The following is a 22066-nucleotide window of genomic DNA, read 5'->3' as shown; positions in this document are numbered from 1 at the left end:
TATATATATATATGATGTGACTGAAATTAGTTCTTATAGAAAATGAACCTAATCACTTGCTTTCTTTGGGTGTTGACCCAGATGTTGAAGCAGTTGTGCTTTAGGAAAATTATGCGTTGTTCAAAATGGTATGCCCGAATAAACAGGAATCCAACTGAATTTCTTCTTAAAAACTTTATTTTCAATCTTTTGACTCCTATCAGGTTCACAGTACAGCACACAGGCCTCAGTGTAAGACCTTGGGCTGAAAACAAAACAAAAAACACAGGAGCCCTGCTCTAAAGCAGAGACTTTGCAATACTGACAACTTCTTTTTACTATAGTAATGAACTGACCTTATAATGTATTTCTGTTCCTGGTTACACCTGTGGAGGTGTTACCTTTTACATCAGACGTAGAACGTAACTCATTTTTGTTTAGACTAAAGAAAGAACACATGATGACACACACCAATTCTTTGTCTGCTTTAACTTTAAGGCTGAAATGATCAGAAARYATAAAATACAATACTGCATCTAACCTTCGATTAATGAGTTACGAAATTTCCTTCAGTGTGGTTTCTTGTCTTACTGTGTGTTTCTGTGTGTTTCAGTTCCTACCTTCACTGCGAGTGGGCCACAGAGCAGCAGCTCGAGAAGGACAAGAGGATTCAGCAGAAGATCAAACGCTTCAAGATGAAACAAGCACAGAGGGCGCTCTTCTTCACAGATGTAAGGCTGGCTGTGTCTGTAAACATACTGTTCTCTCTGTGTGGGCAGCTTTCATTTTAGGGTATTTTTCTTCCAACTTGTGTGCTTTCATACTTTGATGTCTTTTAGGACCAATATGTTCATTTCATAGGCAAAATGAAGATTTATTTAGATATTTAAAACACTTTCTTGTTTGATTTGTGTGGGCTTGCACATCCGTGTGCATTTATTTGAATCTATTTGCTTGCTCAGCTGATACAGTCGAGGGATTCATCTCAGATTCCAGATGGTGTGTGGGAACTTGCATTTATTTTGTTTTATTTTTTTTCTTCTCTTTTGTGTCTGATTTTGTTCATCTCAGATGGAAGAGGACCCTTTTAACCCTGACTATGTAGAGGTAGACAGAGTGTTGGAGGTATCATATTGTGAGGACAAAGACACAGGAGAGGTAAAGGAAATCTATTTTTCTCTTTTGATAATGCCTGAGAAGCATGTGTTTGTTGTTCCCAAGGATCTTTTTTAGCTCTTGTTTTTGGCTGTTTTGTTCCTTTTTTTATAGTGCTTCACACTAATGATATCTTTGAATCCTAGAAAGGCCCAAGGCCACTCTAATAGACTACCTCGCAGGCTTTGATAATATTACAAAAGCTAAACATGGCCTCGCTCTAGTCTTTTCCAGTGCTCATTCTCCTCTGCCTGCTGCAGGAAGTGGTGTACTACCTGGTGAAGTGGTGCTCACTGCCGTACGAGGACAGCACCTGGGAGTTGAAGGACGACGTCGATCAGAGCAAGATTGAAGAGTTTGAGCAGCTGCAGGCAGTTAAGCCAGACTTGCGCAGAATGGTACGACATGCCAGCCATTATTTTTTCCGTTACTGGTTTCTGTTTTTTTTGCTTCTGTTTCAAAGAGCTGTTCAGAATATTTGTTTGTTCATAAACTCGTGCACCCAGAAGTATTTTCTGCATTTTAAGTGAACAAGTATGAGACAATATTAAACTCATCCAACAATGACTACACATCTAAGCCGAAGAAAGAATAAAAAAGACTTGCAAAGTAATTTATTACGGTTTCTGTCTGGAAAGGAAAAACAGTGTTTCTGTTTAGAGTTCCTGTTAACAGACCATATAAGTTGAAGTAACATTTTTTTTTCAGCGTGATATTATATTTGTTTTATTAACCACCACATTTTGCTGTATTTATAGTATTTTAGAACCAGAAAGCACTAGGCTCAGTCATTAAAGCTTTACTACCAATACTCTACAATTCATTTTCAGCTTTTCACCAGCCACATGTTCCCACCTGTCCACTACTTTAACACCTTCACTTAACTTGTTTTGTAAAAAAAAACAACTTGTAAGCGTCACTGCTTCTGGTCTTCTTTTTAGCTCCTACAACTTGTGGGATAATTGAAACAATTRCGTATGTAGTTTTTGTATGCCAGAACACATCTTAGTTGTCAAACTGGTTTGACAAGTTTGTTGGTCAAATATTTGCACATTACTGTGCYGAATAATTGTGTTGGAATATGTTGCAAACCTATTTTCCTATTTCATCATTTTTTTAAATACATTTGTTGGTTTCAACAAGTAGTTTAAAGCTGAGAGGCATAGTATATCTACTTTTTTACTTTATTTAAAAATGGAATCAACTCTATATTGCTTATTTTGGAACTGAATAACCTGTTTAATACAYGTCAGTGGATGCATTTTCCCTTTCTTACAACACAGCCACTTCTCTACTTTCCTGCTGTGATTTTGATTGACACAGTGTGTTGCAGACATGGTTATAACTTCTCCTTACAACTTTGTGACTCTGTCTGCATACTTCTTCAAAAGACCAGCTTGCATTAAATCTTACTGCATGATGAAGACTGTTGCTACTTTGCTTTCAACAGGGGGCCCAGAACAAAGTGAGCACTTGCTTTCCTTCCTTCACCCCTGCAGAGGAGCAGCAGTCTGACCTCAGCTGTGCTTTTTATTTTTATTTTTCTTTAATGTAAACACAGCCAGAATCTGAAGTAGACATAGTTAAGTTATACTTACTTTATAACTAAAGATTTTGCAGATTTCTTTTTAAATCTACATTGCTTTTAAAAGCACCACATGTAAGTGCAAATCTGAGTCTAAGAAARATTAGTTTAATGTAAAGATACCCTTAAAAATATATATAATCTGCATAATTTTGCACATCATAACCTGTAAGACTTCACGTCTCATTCAAGACACCTTGTAAACTTAAGAGTCTATTCTTAAATGACTACAATTGTTATTTACTCAAAGATGTTGCTGATAAAATGAGCTTCGAACTCCTTTTCATGACAGCTGAAAGAGTACTTGAAAAATTACCCCAATAAAAATAAACATTTGAAACACCAAAAGTGAAAACMCTATTTTGCCTATTTATAAAATGTGTGTATTCCTCTTTCAGACYTGCAATAATCTTTTTAGTTTAGAAGCAGCATTGGAGGCATTTTTCCCCCTCAGAACTTTATAAATCTTAAGACAAAAATAAAATCTGCTTTTGCAATGCTTTCACTTCAGGAACGGCCTCCAGCCAACCTGTGGAAGAAGAGGGAACAATCAAGGGAATACAGGAATGGCAACACCCTCAGGGATTACCAGCTTGAGGGGGTCAACTGGCTTCTTTTCAACTGGTACAACAGGTTAGTGTTAAACTATTTCAAATTTTAAGATTTTAAGCATCACTTTTTTGTGATTGTGACACAATATTTATAGATATACAAATTCTATCAAACACAGCTGATGTTTTTGGGAAAAATGCTGAAATAGTATAATTCTAAATATTTTCTAATTTATACCGGTAAAGGCTGGCTAAATAACATGGTAATTTGTTTTAGTCTATCACTTTAATATTATGTGACTTCTAACATGGAGATCTTGTAATTCAAAATGATTGTGTATTTCAAGCATCTTCTGTGTCTTTTGAGACTGCAAATAATGTATAATAAATGGTTGTTTTCAATTTGGAATACTTTTTAAGGGCCATGCTTTTATACTGTTCTATTTGTTCTTATTGGGGTTAGGAGTGTAAAATTTGTTGTCAAGGTGCACACTGGTGCAAAAACCAATTGCTTCTCTTCACCCACGATCCCTTAAGGAAGCGCTGCACGGTGCATCTGGAGTAGAGTGTCAGCGTACTTGTATTAACCCAGGGAATTAGTTAGTGTATGTGTGAGCGCGCAGGAGCTTGTGTATGCCTACACAGAGATTCATCAAAAGTGGAGAGCTGCTTAAGAGGCCAGTGGGAATATCTGCACGTTGCAATTAGCATCAAGATATAATACCCCCACCCACTGGACAGCTGAATAAATGGATTTTCAGGAGCACACCACAGAGCAGTAAAATCAGTTATACTTCAATTTTTTTGTATGGTATTACTGCTGATGATGATGTTTTCTCTTCCACTGTTTACAGTTTATTTTTTTAGTATCTAGGGATTTTTATTTATTTATTTATTTATTTATTTTGCTCCTTTTGCCCTTCGACAGGTTCTTGTGTTTAGTTACAGGCAACAGAAAATCTTATGATAAATACTCAACAATTTCTACTAATAAGGAGATATTTTTCATGTGGCATACTTCTCACACACATGTTGTCCTGTACACATTTGTGTTGTATTATTTCTACTTGTTGAATTACCAACATATCTGTCTTATTTTTTCCTAAAATCTTTTATTTTCTAACACCCGTCAGGCGCAACTGCATCTTAGCTGATGAGATGGGCCTGGGAAAAACCATTCAGTCCATTACGTTCCTGGAAGAGATGCATCGAATTGGYATCAAAGGACCCTTCCTAATAATTGCCCCCCTGTCTACTATTGCAAACTGGGAGCGCGAGTTTCACACCTGGACCCACCTCAACGTCATTGTTTACCATGGAAGCATGATCAGCAGGCAGATGCTGCAGCAGTATGAGATGTATTTCAGGGATGCACAGGTAAGTGCACTCCAAGCACAGAAATGTCATGGGCATTCCTCATCTCACCATGGGGAAATTAATAAATAATGGAATTTTATTATGTGTACACTGAGCCTTTCAGTTGGCCTGAGGATTATTTTGTTCTGAGCTGGCTGTTTTATAAATGCACATTTCAAGTAAGCTTGCAGACTATGGATATAAAACCTTTGTGGCAAGCACTTATTTTTGTTATGTTCTTCCTGTTGTTACAGTACTGTAGTTATTGATATTATGATCTAAAATATAAAGCTGATACCCAGCAGAGTTGGTTCATTTTGTGCTCATAGTAGCTGCTAAGGTTTTATAGCCTCTATCCACCAAAGTAACATCAWAAACAAGCTGCAACAGCAGACCACTCAGCTGTCTCCTCACTAGCACCTGGAAGAGAAAATAGCTCTTGAATACAACACACAGACCGAAGCCTGGCTTATATTTGATGAGAAGTGCCAAACCTGTGTCTCACTGAAGTTATTGCTTGACAAAAACTGCATGTATTACTTCTTGCACTGCCCTAGAGACCTCATCCTGAGCATTGCCTCCATCAGAACAATTTTCTTGCAAGATATACATCAAGTATTGTGTGATTGGACAGAATTTGTGGAAGCTTTTATGTGAAATAATGGCTGAAATATGCTTCTCTGATTTCTGCTCCACTTAAGGGGTCACTGACCAAAGCTGTTAGAGAATACAGCCATCTCTACATCTGTTTCAGTAAAACTTATGAAGATGGTCAAWCAAAACTTATAAAGACCGTCAAAAAGCTTGTGAAAGGACATTGGAACAATTTTGTACATCTCTGTGGCTGAGAGAGAATGYACCTCCCCCAGGCAACCAAAGCTGTACTAACCAGGAGGTAGTTTTCATGGYGGTCTCTTTGTGACAAATCTATAAAAATAGTGTTTCTCCATTAACAGAAATATCAGAGCTTCCTCCAWTGATCTGGTGTCTTATGTTTTGTAAAATTTAACCAAAGATTTAATCTTACTGTCAGTTAGAACAAACAACATATGCATGCATGTACAAGAAAATAAAACTTTGCCATTAAAAGTAAAATGGTACTCTATAAATCATACCCATCCATCCCCCCATCCAAAATCTGCCGTTTGTTCCAGAGTTGGGTTATGGGGACAGCAGCTTGAGCTGGGAGGCCCAGACCTCTCTTTCCCCAGCCACTTCTTCCAGCACTTCTGGGAGAATTCCAAGGTGTTCCCAGGCCAGTTGAGAGACATGGTCTGTCCAGCGTGTAACACATGTTCTCCGGGGTATCCTCCCGGTGGGACATGCCTGAAGCACCTCCCTAGTGAGGCGTCCAAGAGGCACCCATACCAGATTCCTGAATCACCACAACTGGCTCCTCGCAATGTTGAGGAGCAGCAGCTCTACTTTGAGTCTCTCCTGAATAACTAAACTTCTCACCCTGTCACTAAGGAGAGTCCAGCTACCCTGCAGAGGAAATTCATTTTGACTGCTTGTATCTGAGATTTTGTTCTTTTGGTCACCACCCAAAGTTTGTGGGTGAGGGTAGGAACTTAGACTGACCAGTAAACTGAGTGTATTGCCTTATAGCTCAGCTCCCTCTTCACCACAACAGACCTGTACAGAGTCTGCAGYACTGGAGAAGCCACACTGATCTATCAATCTCACGCTCCATTCTTCTCTCACGTAAGAACAAAACCCCAAAGTACTTGAGCCCCTCCACTTAACGCAGAACCTCACCCCCCAACGCAGGGAGAGCAATCCACCAAACTTTTGCACCGCTTGTATAGGGACTGAATGACCTGTAACAATGGACTCACAATCCCAAACACATGGAGCACCTCCCACAGTGTACCTCAATGAACACAGTCAAAYGCCTTCTCCAAGTCCACAAAGCACATGCAGACAGGATGGGCAAACTCCCATGACCCCTCAAGAGTGATGTGCCTATAATTGGAACAACCCTCCACCCTTTTTTTTTTTTTTTGAAGAGGGGAACCATCAGTGGCACTACCCTTGATGTCCACACAATATTACAAAGTCATGACAACCAAGACAGCCTCACAATATCCAGAGCCTTAAGAACATCAGGGCAAATCTCATCCACCCAGAAGCCTTGCAACGTTGGACATTTTAGCTACCTCAGCRACTTCATACACGAAGTGAAAAATTTTAGAGTAGCTTAAATATAAATGTTGATTGTTCGTTTGAGTTGTTGGTATTCACTGTGACTAAATTGTGTGTTTTATTTAGTTTAGGCTCAAAATATTACTTTGCCATTGAGTGTGATCATTCTTCCTGATTGACAAGAAAGATGATGATGATGGGGTAAAATTGAGCCAACTATACTTTTCACACTTACAAAACAAGAAAGAGGCAGACTCTCTACAAGCTGTCAGCTTGGTGTAAAAGGTTTCTTATATAAGCCGTCAAAAGTTAGCTTTGTAAAAAAAAGGGCATCATATATATCTTTGTACCACTTATTTAACWAAAATTATGAGGATTCAGAGACCTTGTAGTTAACTGTAATACTTCTAATCTTTACCTTTTTAAAAGCAGGCAGCCAAAGAGCAGTGCTGTGCTTGCCTTCAAGCTGGAAAGCAATGATTCACTTTGATTAAAGTAATCACAGTGCTTTTTGAAAACAGCAGCAGTGTGTCAGCGACGCAAAATTCTCTGAGTAATGCAATTATATGATTCAGAAGAGGAGGTCTGCCTACGACGTTAGGAGTCATATATTAAAATGGTTGGCAGAACGTGATTACCATATGCAACATGAATCCAAATACATTTAACATTTTTGTAACTAATGCACAGACTCGGTTACCTTAGGGCAGAAAAAAATAGGGGAAATGTAAGGCTACAATATCTCTGCTGGATGAAATGTTTCAGCTTCTTTCAGAATGGATTGGTAGAAAAGTTCAGAATTTCTGTGGCTTTATTGGTTTTAAGTCTTTGTATTCATTTGGATATTTTATGAAGTTCAGTTTCAGAAATTAAAAAGAAGGCAACTTTGTCAATGAAGTATTTTCTTTTTCTCTTGAAGATGAAGATTGTTCACATTGTGTTTGGAGTGAGAAGATTTTAATGAGTTAATGGTTTGTAATAGTAAGCTGGCAGGGGGCGCTTGCTTTACAACAAATAGGCTGAGAGGCAGTTAGTGAGCCTTGAACAGAGGCGGTCTGTGGTTGGCAGGCCATGTGATGTTTTGCAACAGGCACTTAGGAGCTCTTAGTGTTCAGGCGAACCGTAGCAGGAATTAAGGTGAGAACAGAGCGGAGCCGCCACCAGACTGTCTCTAACACAGCCTCTGATGTCACACCACTCCCGAAGGAGAGCGTTCTGTCAGCGCTGCTCAGGCATATCTGAACGAGTGGCTCCTCCACAGCAGTCTTTTGACTGGCTGGCTGTGGGGGGGGAGGCTGGGTTACAGAATAACTGAGTATCCCTCGAGGACTGTTGTCAAGGCAATAGATACAAATGGAGAGGCATGGAAATGCTCAGCCTCCTCAAAAAGATAGATGAGCAGGAGCTAATGCATATGCTCTGTCACTAATAGTTTCCTAAGAAAAGGTGTGTTTTCTGTCAATTTTTAATAGAAAAATACAGGTTTTTGACATAAATAGCTGCAAATTGATGGGTTTATGATGTCCATATTTAGAAAAAATGAACCTGAAACATCAACAAACAAGATTTGCRCAGATATTCACACTGTTAGGTATTTTTAATAACAATGCACTTTCTCCATAAACCAAAGCATCTAAAAGATTTGAAACATTTTTAACATAAAAATAATGCCTCAAGTTGTATGACACTTTCACTTGTGCATAAAATTACTGTTCTGTCTAAAATGTCCACATCTCACCACTTTCTTTCYTCAGGGTCGTGTGATAAGAGGTGCATACAAGTTCCAGGCAGTTATCACCACATTTGAGATGATCCTGGGAGGCTGTCCTGAGCTCAACGCCATAGAGTGGCGCTGCGTAATTATTGACGAGGCCCATCGTCTCAAGAACAAGAACTGCAAGTTGCTAGAGGGCTTTAAGCTCATGAACCTGGTATGAAACCCATCATGGAATTCTATATATAAAAAATATTTGTTCACTCACACACAAAAATCATTTTGACTTGAATTTTGAACTTTTGTCTTTTTTTTCTTTTTTTTTTTAAGGAGCACAAGGTCCTGTTGACGGGCACCCCTCTCCAGAACACAGTTGAGGAGCTTTTCAGTCTCCTCCACTTCTTGGAACCAGCTCGCTTCCCTTCTGAAAATACCTTCATGCAGGAGTTTGGAGACCTCAAGACAGAGGAGCAGGTGAGCGCACAGATTTGCACAAATATGTCTTGTTTTTTATGTGATAAATGTTCTTAATAAATATTTCAAAAACAAGAAAAATATACTGGCTATAAATGTGCATGGGATAAGTGAGTCAAACTCATTTCTCAAGGTTTTATTCAACAGCTAACTTTTTTAATTTATGAAACAATTCCTAAAAGAAACATTTTTTGTATTGATGCTTTTATTTATTTGTTTGTTTATTTATTTTTGTCTTAGTTGTAAATTTCACTTCAGTTTAAATAGAACCATTTAATATTTTCTAAGCTATCCACAGTGATTTAAACACTAGAAATAACATATGTTTCTTCAACGTACTTGAACATTTCTCAAAAGAAAAATGCTTTCAGCAAGTGTTTGGCTATATTTTTTACCGTAAGAAAATCTACAGCTAAAATACAGACTTAATATAGGGCACTGGTGCCCAATCCTGGTCCTTGAGAGCCATTATCCTAAATGCTTTAGTCRTTTCGCTGCTCTTCAGCATGTCTTCAAGTTCTGCAGAAGCCTGTTATTCATTCACTTATTCCAATCATGTGTCAAAGCAGAGAAAAAGTTTGAAATTTAAACGTTTCTCTCAGATGTGCAACACAGAGAAAYGTGGAATGTGAAGCTGCAAGTGAAATTATTTGGAACTCAACATGGGTTTGTAAATCTAAAAGCCACAGGAAGCRTGTAATCCTTTTCTTAGTAAAAAGGTTGTGGTGCTGTTGGGTGACACAGTTTCATTACATATTATAACTCATAACATAACTGATGTAAAACAAATTAATTTAAAATGTATGCAAAAAAAATCATGGTTATGATGTAAGCACCACTTTGTACGTGAGACAAGTACTGTATTTCAATGTTACATTAAAAAGCAAGTAAATCAGACCCTGAAATTGTAAGTTTGTGTTTCATAATTGAATATGTTTAATTATTAGTTAATTATTTTCTTGAACAAGTTTGCATTGAAAGATGACTGGTCTGGCCTCWCAGTCAGAAGGTTCTGGGTTCGGACCTGGGGTCTTTCTGTGGAGTTTGCATGTTCTCCTTGTATTTGCGTGGTATTCCTCTGRGTACTCCGGTTTTCCCCATACCCCAAAAATATGTACAATAAGTTGCTTTCAGGCCCAGACCTCCCTTGAAAAAGAGATCTGCGATTTCAATGGGATTTACCTGGTAAAACGGCGGTAAAAATAAAAATAAAAGTCTACAGGTAACATGGTTGTCGCTACCTAATCAGAATTTTTTTATACAATTCATTCCAGTTTTTGCAAGGTGATGAAACTGAGAGTAAATACACTGGGAAAAAAAACCTGGTTCTCAAATGATCACAAGTGATGCAGGCATATTTTGACTTCAAAAATTGTTACACTAGAACATGTCACTTGTTGCTTGATTTAAGTTGATGTAAAAGGAATTTATATTTAACCTTTATTTTTGATCACTGTCTGAATGTGAATTGCACAAAACTAAATCCAAATTCCATCCAAATTAACGAAGGTCACTAACCTTTGCTCTTTAATTGTGCAGAAGGCTGCTTATAGAAGCAGATTCTGGATGTCCTAACTGTCTTGTGACCTGTTCTGACCACAGGTACAGAAACTTCAGGCTATCCTGAAGCCCATGATGCTGCGCCGTTTGAAGGAGGATGTGGAGAAGAAGCTTGCTCCTAAAGAGGAAACTATTATTGAAGTTGAGCTCACCAACATCCAGAAGAAATACTACCGGGCCATCCTTGAGAAGAATTTCTCTTTCTTGGCCAAAGGAGCTGGTCAGTCAAATATGCCCAACCTGGTCAACACCATGATGGAGTTAAGAAAGTGCTGTAACCACCCCTACCTCATCAAAGGTAAACTGGGACGGAAGTGAGCTGAATTGTATCATTAATTTTGCACTGTTTTGTTTATTTGTTACGCTTTGTTGGCTCACTTAAGCTAATTGAGGCATAAATGTTTGTTGCATTTGGACCATTCAACTGCACTTATACTTGATATTAAACATTAAGTTTTAGGTACCTTAACTTTCAATTTAAAAATATATATATTTCTTTAGCAATAGGGTATATACAATTACATAAAGTTGTGGAAAATAGAAGAGAAATGTGTACAATACAGTATTGTTGATTATATTTGTGTTTTTTTATTTTTATTTTTATTTTTTCTGTATTAGGGGCAGAAGAGAAGATCCTGGAGGACTTCAGGGAAGTATACAGCCCTATTGCTGCTGACTTCCACCTGCAGGCGATGGTGCAATCTGCTGGAAAGTTGGTCCTTATTGATAAACTGCTGCCGAAGATGAAGGCAGGAGGACACAAGGTGCTCATCTTCTCCCAAATGGTGCGCTGCCTGGATATCTTGGAAGACTACCTCATTCAGAAAAGGTAATGTAGTGCAACTATATTTAATATAAAGGTGCTGCTGTTCAGTTATATCACACATAGTCAGCAACTACTGAAAATAATTAAAAAGCACCAAATTCTAAGTGCAAAAGATTAGAAACTGTTTGAACTTGTTCGTTTGCATACGATAAAGAAATGATCACTCCACATTTGTAGCTTTGGGTTTTAACAAGTGGCCAGTGTTAGCAGCTGGTAACAATGTCTGCAGATATGCCTGCAGTTTATTTTTCAAATGCTAAGGTCAGCTTAACAGTTTTACACTCTGCTCTGTCTTCTGTCTGTGTATCCTATGTGTATAGAAATATGTCAAAATATAATTAGAGCCATCTGGCAGCCATTTTTATCTTATGTAGAAAAAACTTCAGCAGATAACTTTGTCTAATGGTCAAATAATGGTTCTTTGTACACAAACCTGTGCTTTGTCTTTACAGATACATACATGAATACAAGATGTATTTGTATTTATGTTTTGTTAGCAGATCCGATATAGGTGGAGAGGGATGGGAGGGTTTTTAGGGGTGTGTTTTTTTTTTTTGTAAGTTTGTTTTTTTGTTTGTGTTTTTGTTAAAAATAGTAAAAATAACTTAGATCAAAAAATATGTAAATAATTAGAGCTATCTTAATTAACTAATATGTCTAGATATCTACCATTTTAGTGTGATGAAGTCAATTTTAGTGGTAGTTCTGAGCACTGCCGTTGATCCTGTGACGTACATCATCACGCATCGATGTAACGTATATAGATAATTTTTTAAGTCATATCACTGTCTATTGCAATTTGATATTGATAATAGAAAAAATTAGTGCTGGAAAATATTTCAATATTTCCTTACTGTTTTTGACTTTGCTTGCCTATTTGGGGTCTTTCTCTGCATCCTTTCATTGCTTTTGTGTGTCTGTTATTTTCTCACTCTTTCCTCTGGCTTCTTGCCAGAATCTTGAGCAAAGCTGAAATTGTTGTAACCATGTGAGGAGCTGAACAGCACAGACCTCAGTCAGGGTTCAGCAGCAGGTTACAGAAGCCCTCAGGGCTCCTCCACATCAGACAAGCAGGAGAGTCTGTGAGGTTCCTCTTGAGTGGAAGTGGATTACCCCAGGGAGGGCAGGGGGTCGGACTGTGGGAGGGGACGAGAATGGACTTCGAAGAAACAGTTTTTGAGGGTGCTGTTTCTCCGGTTTAGAAAGGAAGGAAAATGAATGTCTAGTTTGTGGCGCATTCAAAGCCAACATGCACTATGGCTATGTTAAAAATAGATAATTGGGTTGTTGAAAGATGTTTAAAGGCTGAATAAGTTTGTAGCAAAAGATTAAGTGCTGCATTCAACATGGTTTATTGCCTGCTGCATATATGTGAGGCAACCATGTAATTGCATGTGTGTGTTCGTCTGTTTGTCTGTTAGCAACATATTTTGTGAATCACTAGATGAATTCTAATAAAACTCAAACGTAATCACTGAATGTACATCTACAACCAACCAAAATTTGGAGGCAGTTTCCATTTTGTTCGGAATGATAGTTTAATTTATGGGTGTTTTGTTCTGTGGTGTCATGTTACAGGTACTTGTATGAGCGTATCGATGGCCGGGTTCGTGGAAACCTGCGACAGGCTGCTATAGACCGCTTCAGTAAGCCTGACTCGGACCGCTTCGTTTTCCTCCTGTGTACAAGAGCTGGTGGCCTGGGAATCAACCTTACTGCTGCAGACACCTGCATCATCTTTGACTCTGACTGGAACCCACAGAACGACCTGCAGGTAGGACTTGAAACCTCACTGTTTTGATGTGTTTTTCTTAAATATTTTAGGATTAGTGACTTGTTACATGTTAGTTAAGATGCTTGCTTTGTTTAATTTTATTGCAAGCTTTTATGTTAGAACAGAAACGAAATTAAGTCAAAAGATATTGGTCCAAAATCTCTCTTTACTGCATGTGTAATCATTTTTTTGTGCACGTGACAGGCCCAGGCTCGCTGCCACCGCATCGGTCAGAATAAAGCAGTGAAGGTGTATCGACTAATCACCAGAAACTCATACGAGCGTGAAATGTTTGACCGCGCCAGCCTGAAGTTGGGCCTGGACAAAGCAGTGTTACAGAGCATGAGTGGTCGAGATAATAGCCTGGGAGGAGGCACCGGGGGAGGGGTGAGTCTGACAACTGTCCACATGGTCCGCTGATTATATAAATATAGTCTTGTCTGTTTCTTTTTATTTGCTTCTTTAGTTTTGTCCCAGCATCAAATCACTAGACAAAAACTTTTTTTCAATTAAACTCCACATAGTCACCCACTTTTAATACTGTTTACTCTTTACTCTTGTTCTTGTAAATAGCAATATAAAGATTAACAAAACATGGTATTTCTTCTAATTTTTTTTAAATATTTTTTTCCCAAATAAAAATAAATGTCATACCCAGTGTAGTAAGAATCACTGTAGGAGATGGTAAACAATAATATGTCATAAAAAGAGATTATGCAGGTCAGTGCTAAAATTTTCTCAGTGTGTAACCGATCCTGTTAGTATAATCTGCTGGAGAAGGAGTGTGTCAGCAGTGTGTGAAGTGTGTAGGTGGAAGTTGAGCTGCAGTTTGTGTCCCCCTGAGATTTATCTGAACTATTAGAAGGTTGAGGTATTAGCTGCTTTCTGCATCTGTTGCAACTGAACATATTTGCATGCCAAACAGATGCCGGGGTTACATTTGGAGCTGTTGATGTTACAACTTGAATAATCCAACATGTGTGTGTTTGGCTGTGTGTTGGCGTTTAACTGTCTATTTTTGTTGACCTTAAAAATTGTCATATGTTTTGCAAAAAAAAAAGTTTAGGTTTAATAAATAACATTTTAGATACTTGACATAAACTGAGCCCCATTACTTTTCAGGCTGTACAGCAGCAGTTGTCCAAGAAAGAGATTGAGGACCTGTTGCGGCGTGGTGCCTATGGGGCCATCATGGATGAGGAGGATGAAGGGGCCAAATTCTGTGAGGAAGATATTGACCAGATCCTGCAGCGTAGGACGAAGACCATCACCATTGAGTCAGAGGGACGAGGATCCACCTTTGCTAAAGTAAATAAAACTCGGAAAGGGGGATCTTTTTACCTTATCATCTAGATTTTTTTTAAGAAGTCACTACATTCCCCAGACGTTTGACCAGATAAATCTTTAATTCTCTGCTTTCAGGCTAGTTTTGTAGCATCCGGAAACCGCACAGACATCTCTCTGGATGACCCAAATTTCTGGGACAAGTGGGCCAAAAAGGCTGACATTGATATGGATATGGTTAATGGCAGAGTAAGTACTTCTCTACAGTGGAGAAGATTCTTGGCAAACAGTATAATTGGGACTCTCAAAGCGAGTAGACTTGTAGTTTTCCTTTGACAGAGCTATAGGCCGGGAAGATCACTGTTAAATCTTCTTCTTCCTCCTCTCTCCCTCTGCAGAACAGCTTGGTGATCGACACTCCTCGTGTCAGGAAGCAGACGAGACCGTTCAGTGCCACCAAAGACGAGTTAGCAGAACTTTCAGAGGGTGAAAGTGACAGTGACGACACCAAGCCTAAGCTGAGGCGAAATGATCGACCCAACAGCTACGGTCGCACAGAATGCTTTAGAGTGGAGAAAAACTTGCTTGTTTATGGGTATGATAGTAAATTTAACTTATTGTTGTTTATTAGCCTGTTTAAGATGGTGTTAACAAGTAAATAAGGAATCTAATGATAATTCAAAATCTGAGTTTCACTTAGTTTCATAATGGCTTTGGTTTCCCAGATGGGGTCGTTGGAAGGATATTCTCAACCATGGTCGTTTTAAGAAGCAGTTGACTGAGTGGGATGTAGAGTCCATCTGCAGGTCCCTGCTGGCTTACTGCCTTGTTCATTACCGTGGTGATGACAAAATTAAGAGCTTTATGTGGGACCTAATTGCTCCCACTGAGGATGGACGCACTAAAGAGCTGCAGAATCACCTGGGTAAGTCTGTGTAGCTAAAAACAATATGTCAGCATTAATGGCAACTGACATGCCTTAAAGCAAGATTTTAGGAAAGGACTGCACTTTTTGTACAGCACCTGTGGCTTATTTTCCTCGCTCTCTTCTCATTCACCAGGTTTGTCTGCTCCGGTCCCTCGGGGCCGGAAGGGTAAGAAGATGAAGACTCAATCAAGCTCTTTTGACATCCACAAGGCTGAGTGGCTTAGAAAACATAACCCAGAGCATATGCTTCAGGACGACGGCTACAAGAAGCATTTGAAACACCACTGCAACAAGTAGGTGTTTCCCTGTGCAGCTGCACACCATTTGTGTTTGCATTTTATAAAACGAGTTCATCCAGTCAGGTGTAGCTAAAATTAAATGATCTTATTGGTAACAGAGGTGTAGTAAATGAATCTTCTACATATATAAAACAGTTTTAATGTACTGTCCATATCTGTGTATAGCTCCCTGTGCACATAATGGTGGTTTGGTTGTTTCTTTTTCTCGTCTGTAAGAATGTGTTTGTTCTCCTCACTGTCTTCAAACCATTCAGCCATTATAGCAGGTGGCAGGTGGTCATTATTCTCTCCTAACAGTGATTGTCTCCATTTATATTTAATAGAACGATGCTTAAGTGAATGAAAATACAATTTGCATGTGACTCAGATTTTAATGTGGCACTGCCAAGCCACAGTAATTAGGAAGCACTCCAATGTCTATTGGAGCTGACAGCCTACTGATTGATTAACGAACGATCATCTCATGGATACTAAGCTGGCTGATAAGAATCTCCATGAGACTTCAGGCCAGCTAATGGCCATCATAGATCTCTCTTATTTTCTGACAGAGGGAGGGGAACATAGATGTTATTGAAACATTTGGGATATAAAGCCAATTAAATGGCTGGTTCTTTTCAAAGGGGAGACTTGTAGTTGTTGGGCATTGGATGGAGAGCCCTGCAGCTTCCATAGAAAGTTCTCCATTGTTTCTTTGTCCAGTTTTGCTGAATCCAGAGATTGTCTGATATGTGACACACCGGGCAACTGGGGACACGCATTAAGCAGAGTTTGCTGACTTTTGCATTCTGACTCTTAGGACATGGAATGTGACTGATGGACTGTGGGTGAGGGGTTTATCTGCTTCCTTAACATGGCAGCAAATGTTGGACTTAGCTAGTTTGCTACAGTGACAACTAGGGTTGGGCATAATCGTATCGTGTGCAATTAATCGTCAGAAAAACATTAATCGATTACTTTGTGGCACTTGATTAATACGATTAATGCCACCAGGCAGAGTCCACTCGCTCGCTGCTCCTCTCTGCTTCAAATATGACAAACATTAAAATAAAGTTCAGTAATTTATTTATCTATCAACACAATTTAAAATTAGATGTATAGCCTGAAGTCTGTAATTTTGACACAGTTTGGAACAGCTTTTTATGATGAGCAAATCTTTCCCACTAAATTAGTCATGTGACCAGGACATAAGGGTGTCCAGGGACTCCAGGGGATTAATTGTCAAATTAATCATTATCGGCTAAATACCACAATTAATCATGATTAATTATTTTGCCAATACTGCCCAACCCAAGTGACAACAGGTTGTGCTTTTTTTATTATGTATAGCTATCAGCTGATCATTTAATGCATATTTTAGTAAAAGCTGAAACTACAACAACCTTTTATGGATTTGGTGTGTTTTCAATCAGAAAAATAACAATGAGCTGTATCTGCCCCTACTAAAAGCCAGCAGAGCATGTCATTTATGTTTCTGTACTTGGCTAAAGACTGACAAATTTCTGTGGAGCCTCTCTGGGCGAAGCTCCTCTCCCAGACACCATGCACCAACAAAGGCTTGGAAAAGTAATGATATAAGGTTGTGCTGACCAGTTGAGGAGTCAGCAGCTGTTTCTGAGTGGCTCCAGTCAGCAGGGAGGGAAGAATCAGCTCTAAATGGACATCTCAGGCATCCATCACAGACAGACTGAAAGACTTAGGAGCCATGAGTCAAGGGGGATCAACAGAGAAAAAAAACATTGAATACTAAGGATTTTATACTTTAAAATGAAAAAGCAGAAGCTTTGCAGAGGTTTTGATAGAAACTGAAGATCTAAAAGTGTCCTGATGCATCTCAGTAATCCAGGTAGAAAAAATCAAAAAGAAAAAATCAGTAGGTCCTCTGGACGGGTTCTTCTTTAGTGAAACGTTTCGTCTCTCATCCAAGAGACTTCTTCAGTCTGATGAGTTTCAGGTGAACTCAGCCTTAAAAGCACTGCCTCCACATGGTGGACAAACAGGTTAGTCACATGCAAAAGAGGGCCATCCCCTAACAATAGGCTTGATTGGCTCTATTGTTCATAGAAGGTAATGTGCCCCATCACCTGACTTATTGGTTTGAATGCTGTGGTCTAAAAGTTTGCAGTGATAAATGCAACACAAATGATGTTTTAAGAGTTCCTCCATAAAGAGTAACCAAGCATGGCTATAGTTAAATATGGCAAGATAGTTCTCATTTTTTTTGTTTCTAAATGTATAATATTTTTATTTTTTTTGTACTTTGTTTGTACAAACATTTTAAAAGACCTGACACATGTTCCATATTCAACCTGTGACTTCATCCAGTAACTTGTTTTGAAAGTCCCTGAAACCTCAGCACCATTTTTGCCACCAGATATCAGGATGAAATTTGAAATCCATTCTGTACGAAGTTTCTTTTATTTATTTATTTACTTATTTTTTTGCATAAAATTGTCTCGCAGTGAAATGAATTGTCAAGCCTTAGCAGATGTTACCGCTTGGCACACCACAGATCCCACCACTTCACCGCGTCTCCACTTAAAAGCTGCTGTCTGTGATGAGCGATCATGCATCACAGAGCTAATGTCTCCCCTGTGAGTCATGCTGTCTGTACGTTTGTCAGCCTTGGCTTCCCAGCCTTCATCTGCTGCCTGAGTACAACCACACGACTTCTGCAGAGAGGCACTTGTCTTTTCATTCAGTCCTCAGAGCCTTTCTGTAGGTGATACGCTATCTGACTAATTTAATTGATCAGAATTGGCGATCTGATGGTCTCTTATTGAGAGTTACGCAGGTATAATTAGTATGAAAAGCTGTTTTGTAGAGGGCGTAAGGATTTATAACTGTACCCTGCTTGATAAAAATAACAAGCAAACATTCACAAGTGTTTTTGATTTGAATGCTGATGTGTGGCTGTGAAAATTAATGAACCATGGCTGTACAGTGCAAGCTTTGGATTACAGCTCATTTGTCACACATTCCCCTCATTTGCATTGTATTCTGCATGTGAGTGAGGGGGTGGCAGTGGGTTGTGCTCTCTCAGCAGTTGTGTGTGGTCAGGGCTTTGTTGTGACCAGTGGGGGTTTTCTGTCCACAGGGTGCTGCTCAGGGTCAGAATGCTCTACTATCTGAAACAAGAGGTGATAGGAAGTCAGGCCCAGAAGGTGCTGGATGGCGTTGACTCCAGGTGAGCTCAGCTTTGACCTGTTAAGACGCTAACTTAAAATTTGAAAGATTTCTGAGAAACTAGAATTTTTCTGCAACATTTGCTTCTGGACAAGTTTCAACCAAAATTATTTAAAAATTGTTTAAGATAGAGCTGCCTAGAGCCTACATTTTAGGATTCATTTAAGGTGGAAGAACTAGTTTAAACTGGCTGTAGCACATGTGCTTATTCACAAGTGAAATCAACCTGTTGAAAGAAGAAACATGCACTCAGCAGTTTTGTATGAAAGATATAGAGCACCCCCTGGTGGTGAAAAATTATCTGTTTTTTTATGTGTCAGAGTTTAATTCCAGTAAATTGGCTTATCAAATTCAAACCAGGATTTTTTTTCGTTTAGTTTGCTAACAGCAAAAGCATTTATGTGATGTAATAGATTGTTTTACCAACTTACAGATGCAGCAGCTAAAATTACAGCTATTTTAGGTTTCTTTTAGTAAACATGTCTATCTTAACAGCAAGTATAATAAGAGTGAGCATTCTGAGAAATGGAAACATCTCTTCCTAAAGTATCTGTCAACAACTTTGTCTCATCTTTGTCCACAGTGAGGTAAAGATCTGGGTGCCAGATCCGGACCACTCAGAGCTGCCAGCCCTGTGGTGGGACGCAGTTGCCGACAAGTGTCTGATGCTCGGTGTATTCAAGCACGGTAAGAAATCGAATATGTCTAACTTTGAATAAAATTGTAACTATTTATGTTTTGTGGGTTTAGGGTCAACAGTCCAGGGCATTGTGTCCGATTTTTCTCAACAATTGTTTTTTTATTTTTCTCAACAGTTTAGTTTTAAAACCTGTTTTCAGAAAATATTCAGTTTCTCTGAGAAATTACTCAGCTAGTGTATGTTTCCTGCTCCATGCTTGATCCTTTGCTAATGTTGCCGTTTGCCTATCATTCTGCACACTCCAGGTTATGAGAAGTACCACACTATCCGTGCAGACCCGACCTTGTGCTTTTTAGAGCGTGTGGGGCGACCGGACGAGAAGGCCATCGCTGCCGAGCAGAGGGGCAACGATTTCATGGATGGGTGAGTACACACCATCAGTATGGAGCCTGAAAAACACGCTGATTTTGTTTCACTTCCTCGTCAAACTTCTGTACAATACTACCGGTGAAAAATAATCTTATGTGTGTGTGCAGGGATGTGGATGATCCAGAGTACAAGCCTGCTCCAGCCCTTATAAAGGATGACATGGAGGTGAGATCACTAGAATCAAAGGGAAATTTTATTTTAACTTAAACGATTAAAGCCTGTAAAACTGCAACAGTGAAGAGTCTCTCAGTACTTGATAAGATTGTTGCATCAAACTGTCTGAACCAAATGGATTAAGCATATGTTCACACATTTTATTGTAGCAATGCAGGACTGACGAGATTGGATGTTACCACCAATGATCTTTAATCTTTATATGGATTATTTTAAAAACACTAAATATAAATAGTTTGTTGGGGCATTGTCCTGTTACATTATTCATTTAGTGTTTAATAAGTTTTGCTTTATAAGGAAAGTAAATAAATGTCTGCGTATTTAGCTTTTAAATATGTTTAGTCAAATTTCCCCTGATAGTTTATGTGACTTTATGTGAAATGGATTTGGTAAATGAAAAGGGTAAAAAAAAACGTTTCAGGTTTGCTTTAAATCTGTTTCTAAGAAGACTTGATGTACAATAGAGGGCAACAGAGCAACCACTGAAAATCATGTAACCAGGCAAAGATTAAAAACATAAGACTCAACAGCAGTTTCCAGTCTGAACTGGTTTATTGTAAACTTACATTACTGACGAGTGTCTTCAGAGGTGACATGCTGAGGATGAGCTCACCATGATTTCCACTACAGTTGTTGTTTACCTCTGTTTAGATTTTTTTTTTTTACAAAATTACAAAAGTGGATTATTATTTAATCACTTCAAACCTATTGATAAAGTGTCTTCTTTGCATTTTGCTTTATGCACCTTTTCAAAATATTGCTTCAGATTTGATTGCTATTAAATGTAAAGACAATCATGTTATGTAGAAAATGATGTCATGTTTAGTGAATAAAATTAAATATTTGGGCCACATCAAGAAAAAAAATGCAATAGTAAGGATCTAAAGTTGAAGTCAGTTTAAGTCATGGGTTTCTCAAGAAATGTTCCCACGTTTCACCCTGCACCGAAGAATTTTCTGTACAAATATTTGTTAGTTATTAATAAAATGTAATTATAGTCTTGCTCTATAATTTCTGTAAATTCATGAAACGTAATAATGTCTTTGATTTTATGGTCCAGTTTGTCCTAAATAAAGGTATTTATTTTGTCCCACAGGATGACGCCTCCTCTCCTGGAGATTTGGTTGTCGCTGATAATCCTGGAGGTGGGTCTTACTACTTTTTTATTCCATAGTGAAATTATGCTCAATCACAGGGATTCATAAACAAAGACTTCCCACTGGGAGATCATACTCAAGTTTAAAAAAGAAACAGATATGTCTTAAAATATATTAAGAAAAGGAAAATAAGGCCTTCTGATTATTTGAAATAGATTTTTTTAATGGCTTTGATCCAGATGCAGCTCCAATGACAGAAGGCCAGACGACCTACTGGCCCTCCCCCTCTGTGTTGACGGCTAGACTGAGGCGATTGATCACAGCCTCCCAGCGCTTCACCAAGAGCCGGCAGATCCTCCATATCCACCAAGTTCAGTCTCAGTCCCAGCAGCCCATGATTCTGTCTGCTCCACTCTGCCCGCTCCCCCCCACACTCAATGACACGCTTAACCCCAAGATGGCTGCAAAGATTGAACGTCAACAAAGGTCAAATGACACTGATGATGGATGAGAAATTAATAAATCAACAAATCTAATCTATGTTCTAATGTTTGTGATATACAAATTTGAAATATAAAAATGTATTGTTATGAAATCCTTTTGATCAGATGGACCAGAAGAGAAGAGGCTGACTTCTACCGGGTCGTCTCCACTTTTGGTGTCGTTTTTGACCCAAACCTTGGGCGCTTTGACTGGACCAAGTTCAGGGCCATGGCTCGGCTGCACAAGAAAACCGACGAGAGCCTGCAGAAATACTTGTGCGCCTTCGCCGCCATGTGCAGACGGGTGTGTCGCCTGCCACCTAAAGAAGGAGGTCAGAGGTCTTTCTTGTTTCTTGGCTGCTCATATACACTCACCGGCCACTTTATTAGGTACACCTGTCCAACTGCTCGTTAACACTTAATTTCTAATC

At 38.9% G+C, this 22066-nt stretch overlaps 1 protein-coding gene across 6 annotated transcripts in view; it reads left to right on the top strand.

Moving 5' to 3' along the window:
* Positions 1-22066, top strand: part of chd9 (chromodomain helicase DNA binding protein 9) — an 85063-nt gene that overhangs the window by 51960 nt on the left and 11037 nt on the right. For all 6 annotated transcript variants that reach the window (XM_014007965.1, XM_014007964.1, XM_014007963.1 and 3 more), the window contains 23 exons: positions 593-710; positions 1051-1137; positions 1395-1532; positions 3231-3352; positions 4404-4647; positions 8526-8702; positions 8816-8959; positions 10562-10817; positions 11138-11348; positions 12924-13119; positions 13324-13506; positions 14242-14427; positions 14542-14652; positions 14802-14998; positions 15129-15328; positions 15465-15624; positions 18725-18814; positions 19397-19500; positions 19759-19876; positions 19990-20047; positions 21153-21201; positions 21393-21639; positions 21762-21967. In XM_014007965.1, coding sequence (XP_013863419.1) covers positions 593-710; positions 1051-1137; positions 1395-1532; positions 3231-3352; positions 4404-4647; positions 8526-8702; positions 8816-8959; positions 10562-10817; positions 11138-11348; positions 12924-13119; positions 13324-13506; positions 14242-14427; positions 14542-14652; positions 14802-14998; positions 15129-15328; positions 15465-15624; positions 18725-18814; positions 19397-19500; positions 19759-19876; positions 19990-20047; positions 21153-21201; positions 21393-21639; positions 21762-21967 — 3602 coding nt within the window. The remainder of the gene's footprint in view (positions 1-592; positions 711-1050; positions 1138-1394; positions 1533-3230; positions 3353-4403; positions 4648-8525; positions 8703-8815; positions 8960-10561; positions 10818-11137; positions 11349-12923; positions 13120-13323; positions 13507-14241; positions 14428-14541; positions 14653-14801; positions 14999-15128; positions 15329-15464; positions 15625-18724; positions 18815-19396; positions 19501-19758; positions 19877-19989; positions 20048-21152; positions 21202-21392; positions 21640-21761; positions 21968-22066) is intronic.

The sequence above is a fragment of the Austrofundulus limnaeus genome, unplaced genomic scaffold (assembly GCF_001266775.1).
Source record: "Austrofundulus limnaeus strain Quisiro unplaced genomic scaffold, Austrofundulus_limnaeus-1.0 Scaffold46, whole genome shotgun sequence".
NCBI lineage: Eukaryota > Metazoa > Chordata > Actinopteri > Cyprinodontiformes > Rivulidae > Austrofundulus > Austrofundulus limnaeus.
Note: the sequence above shows the minus strand (reverse complement) of the source record. Positions and strands in the feature narration are given on the sequence as shown.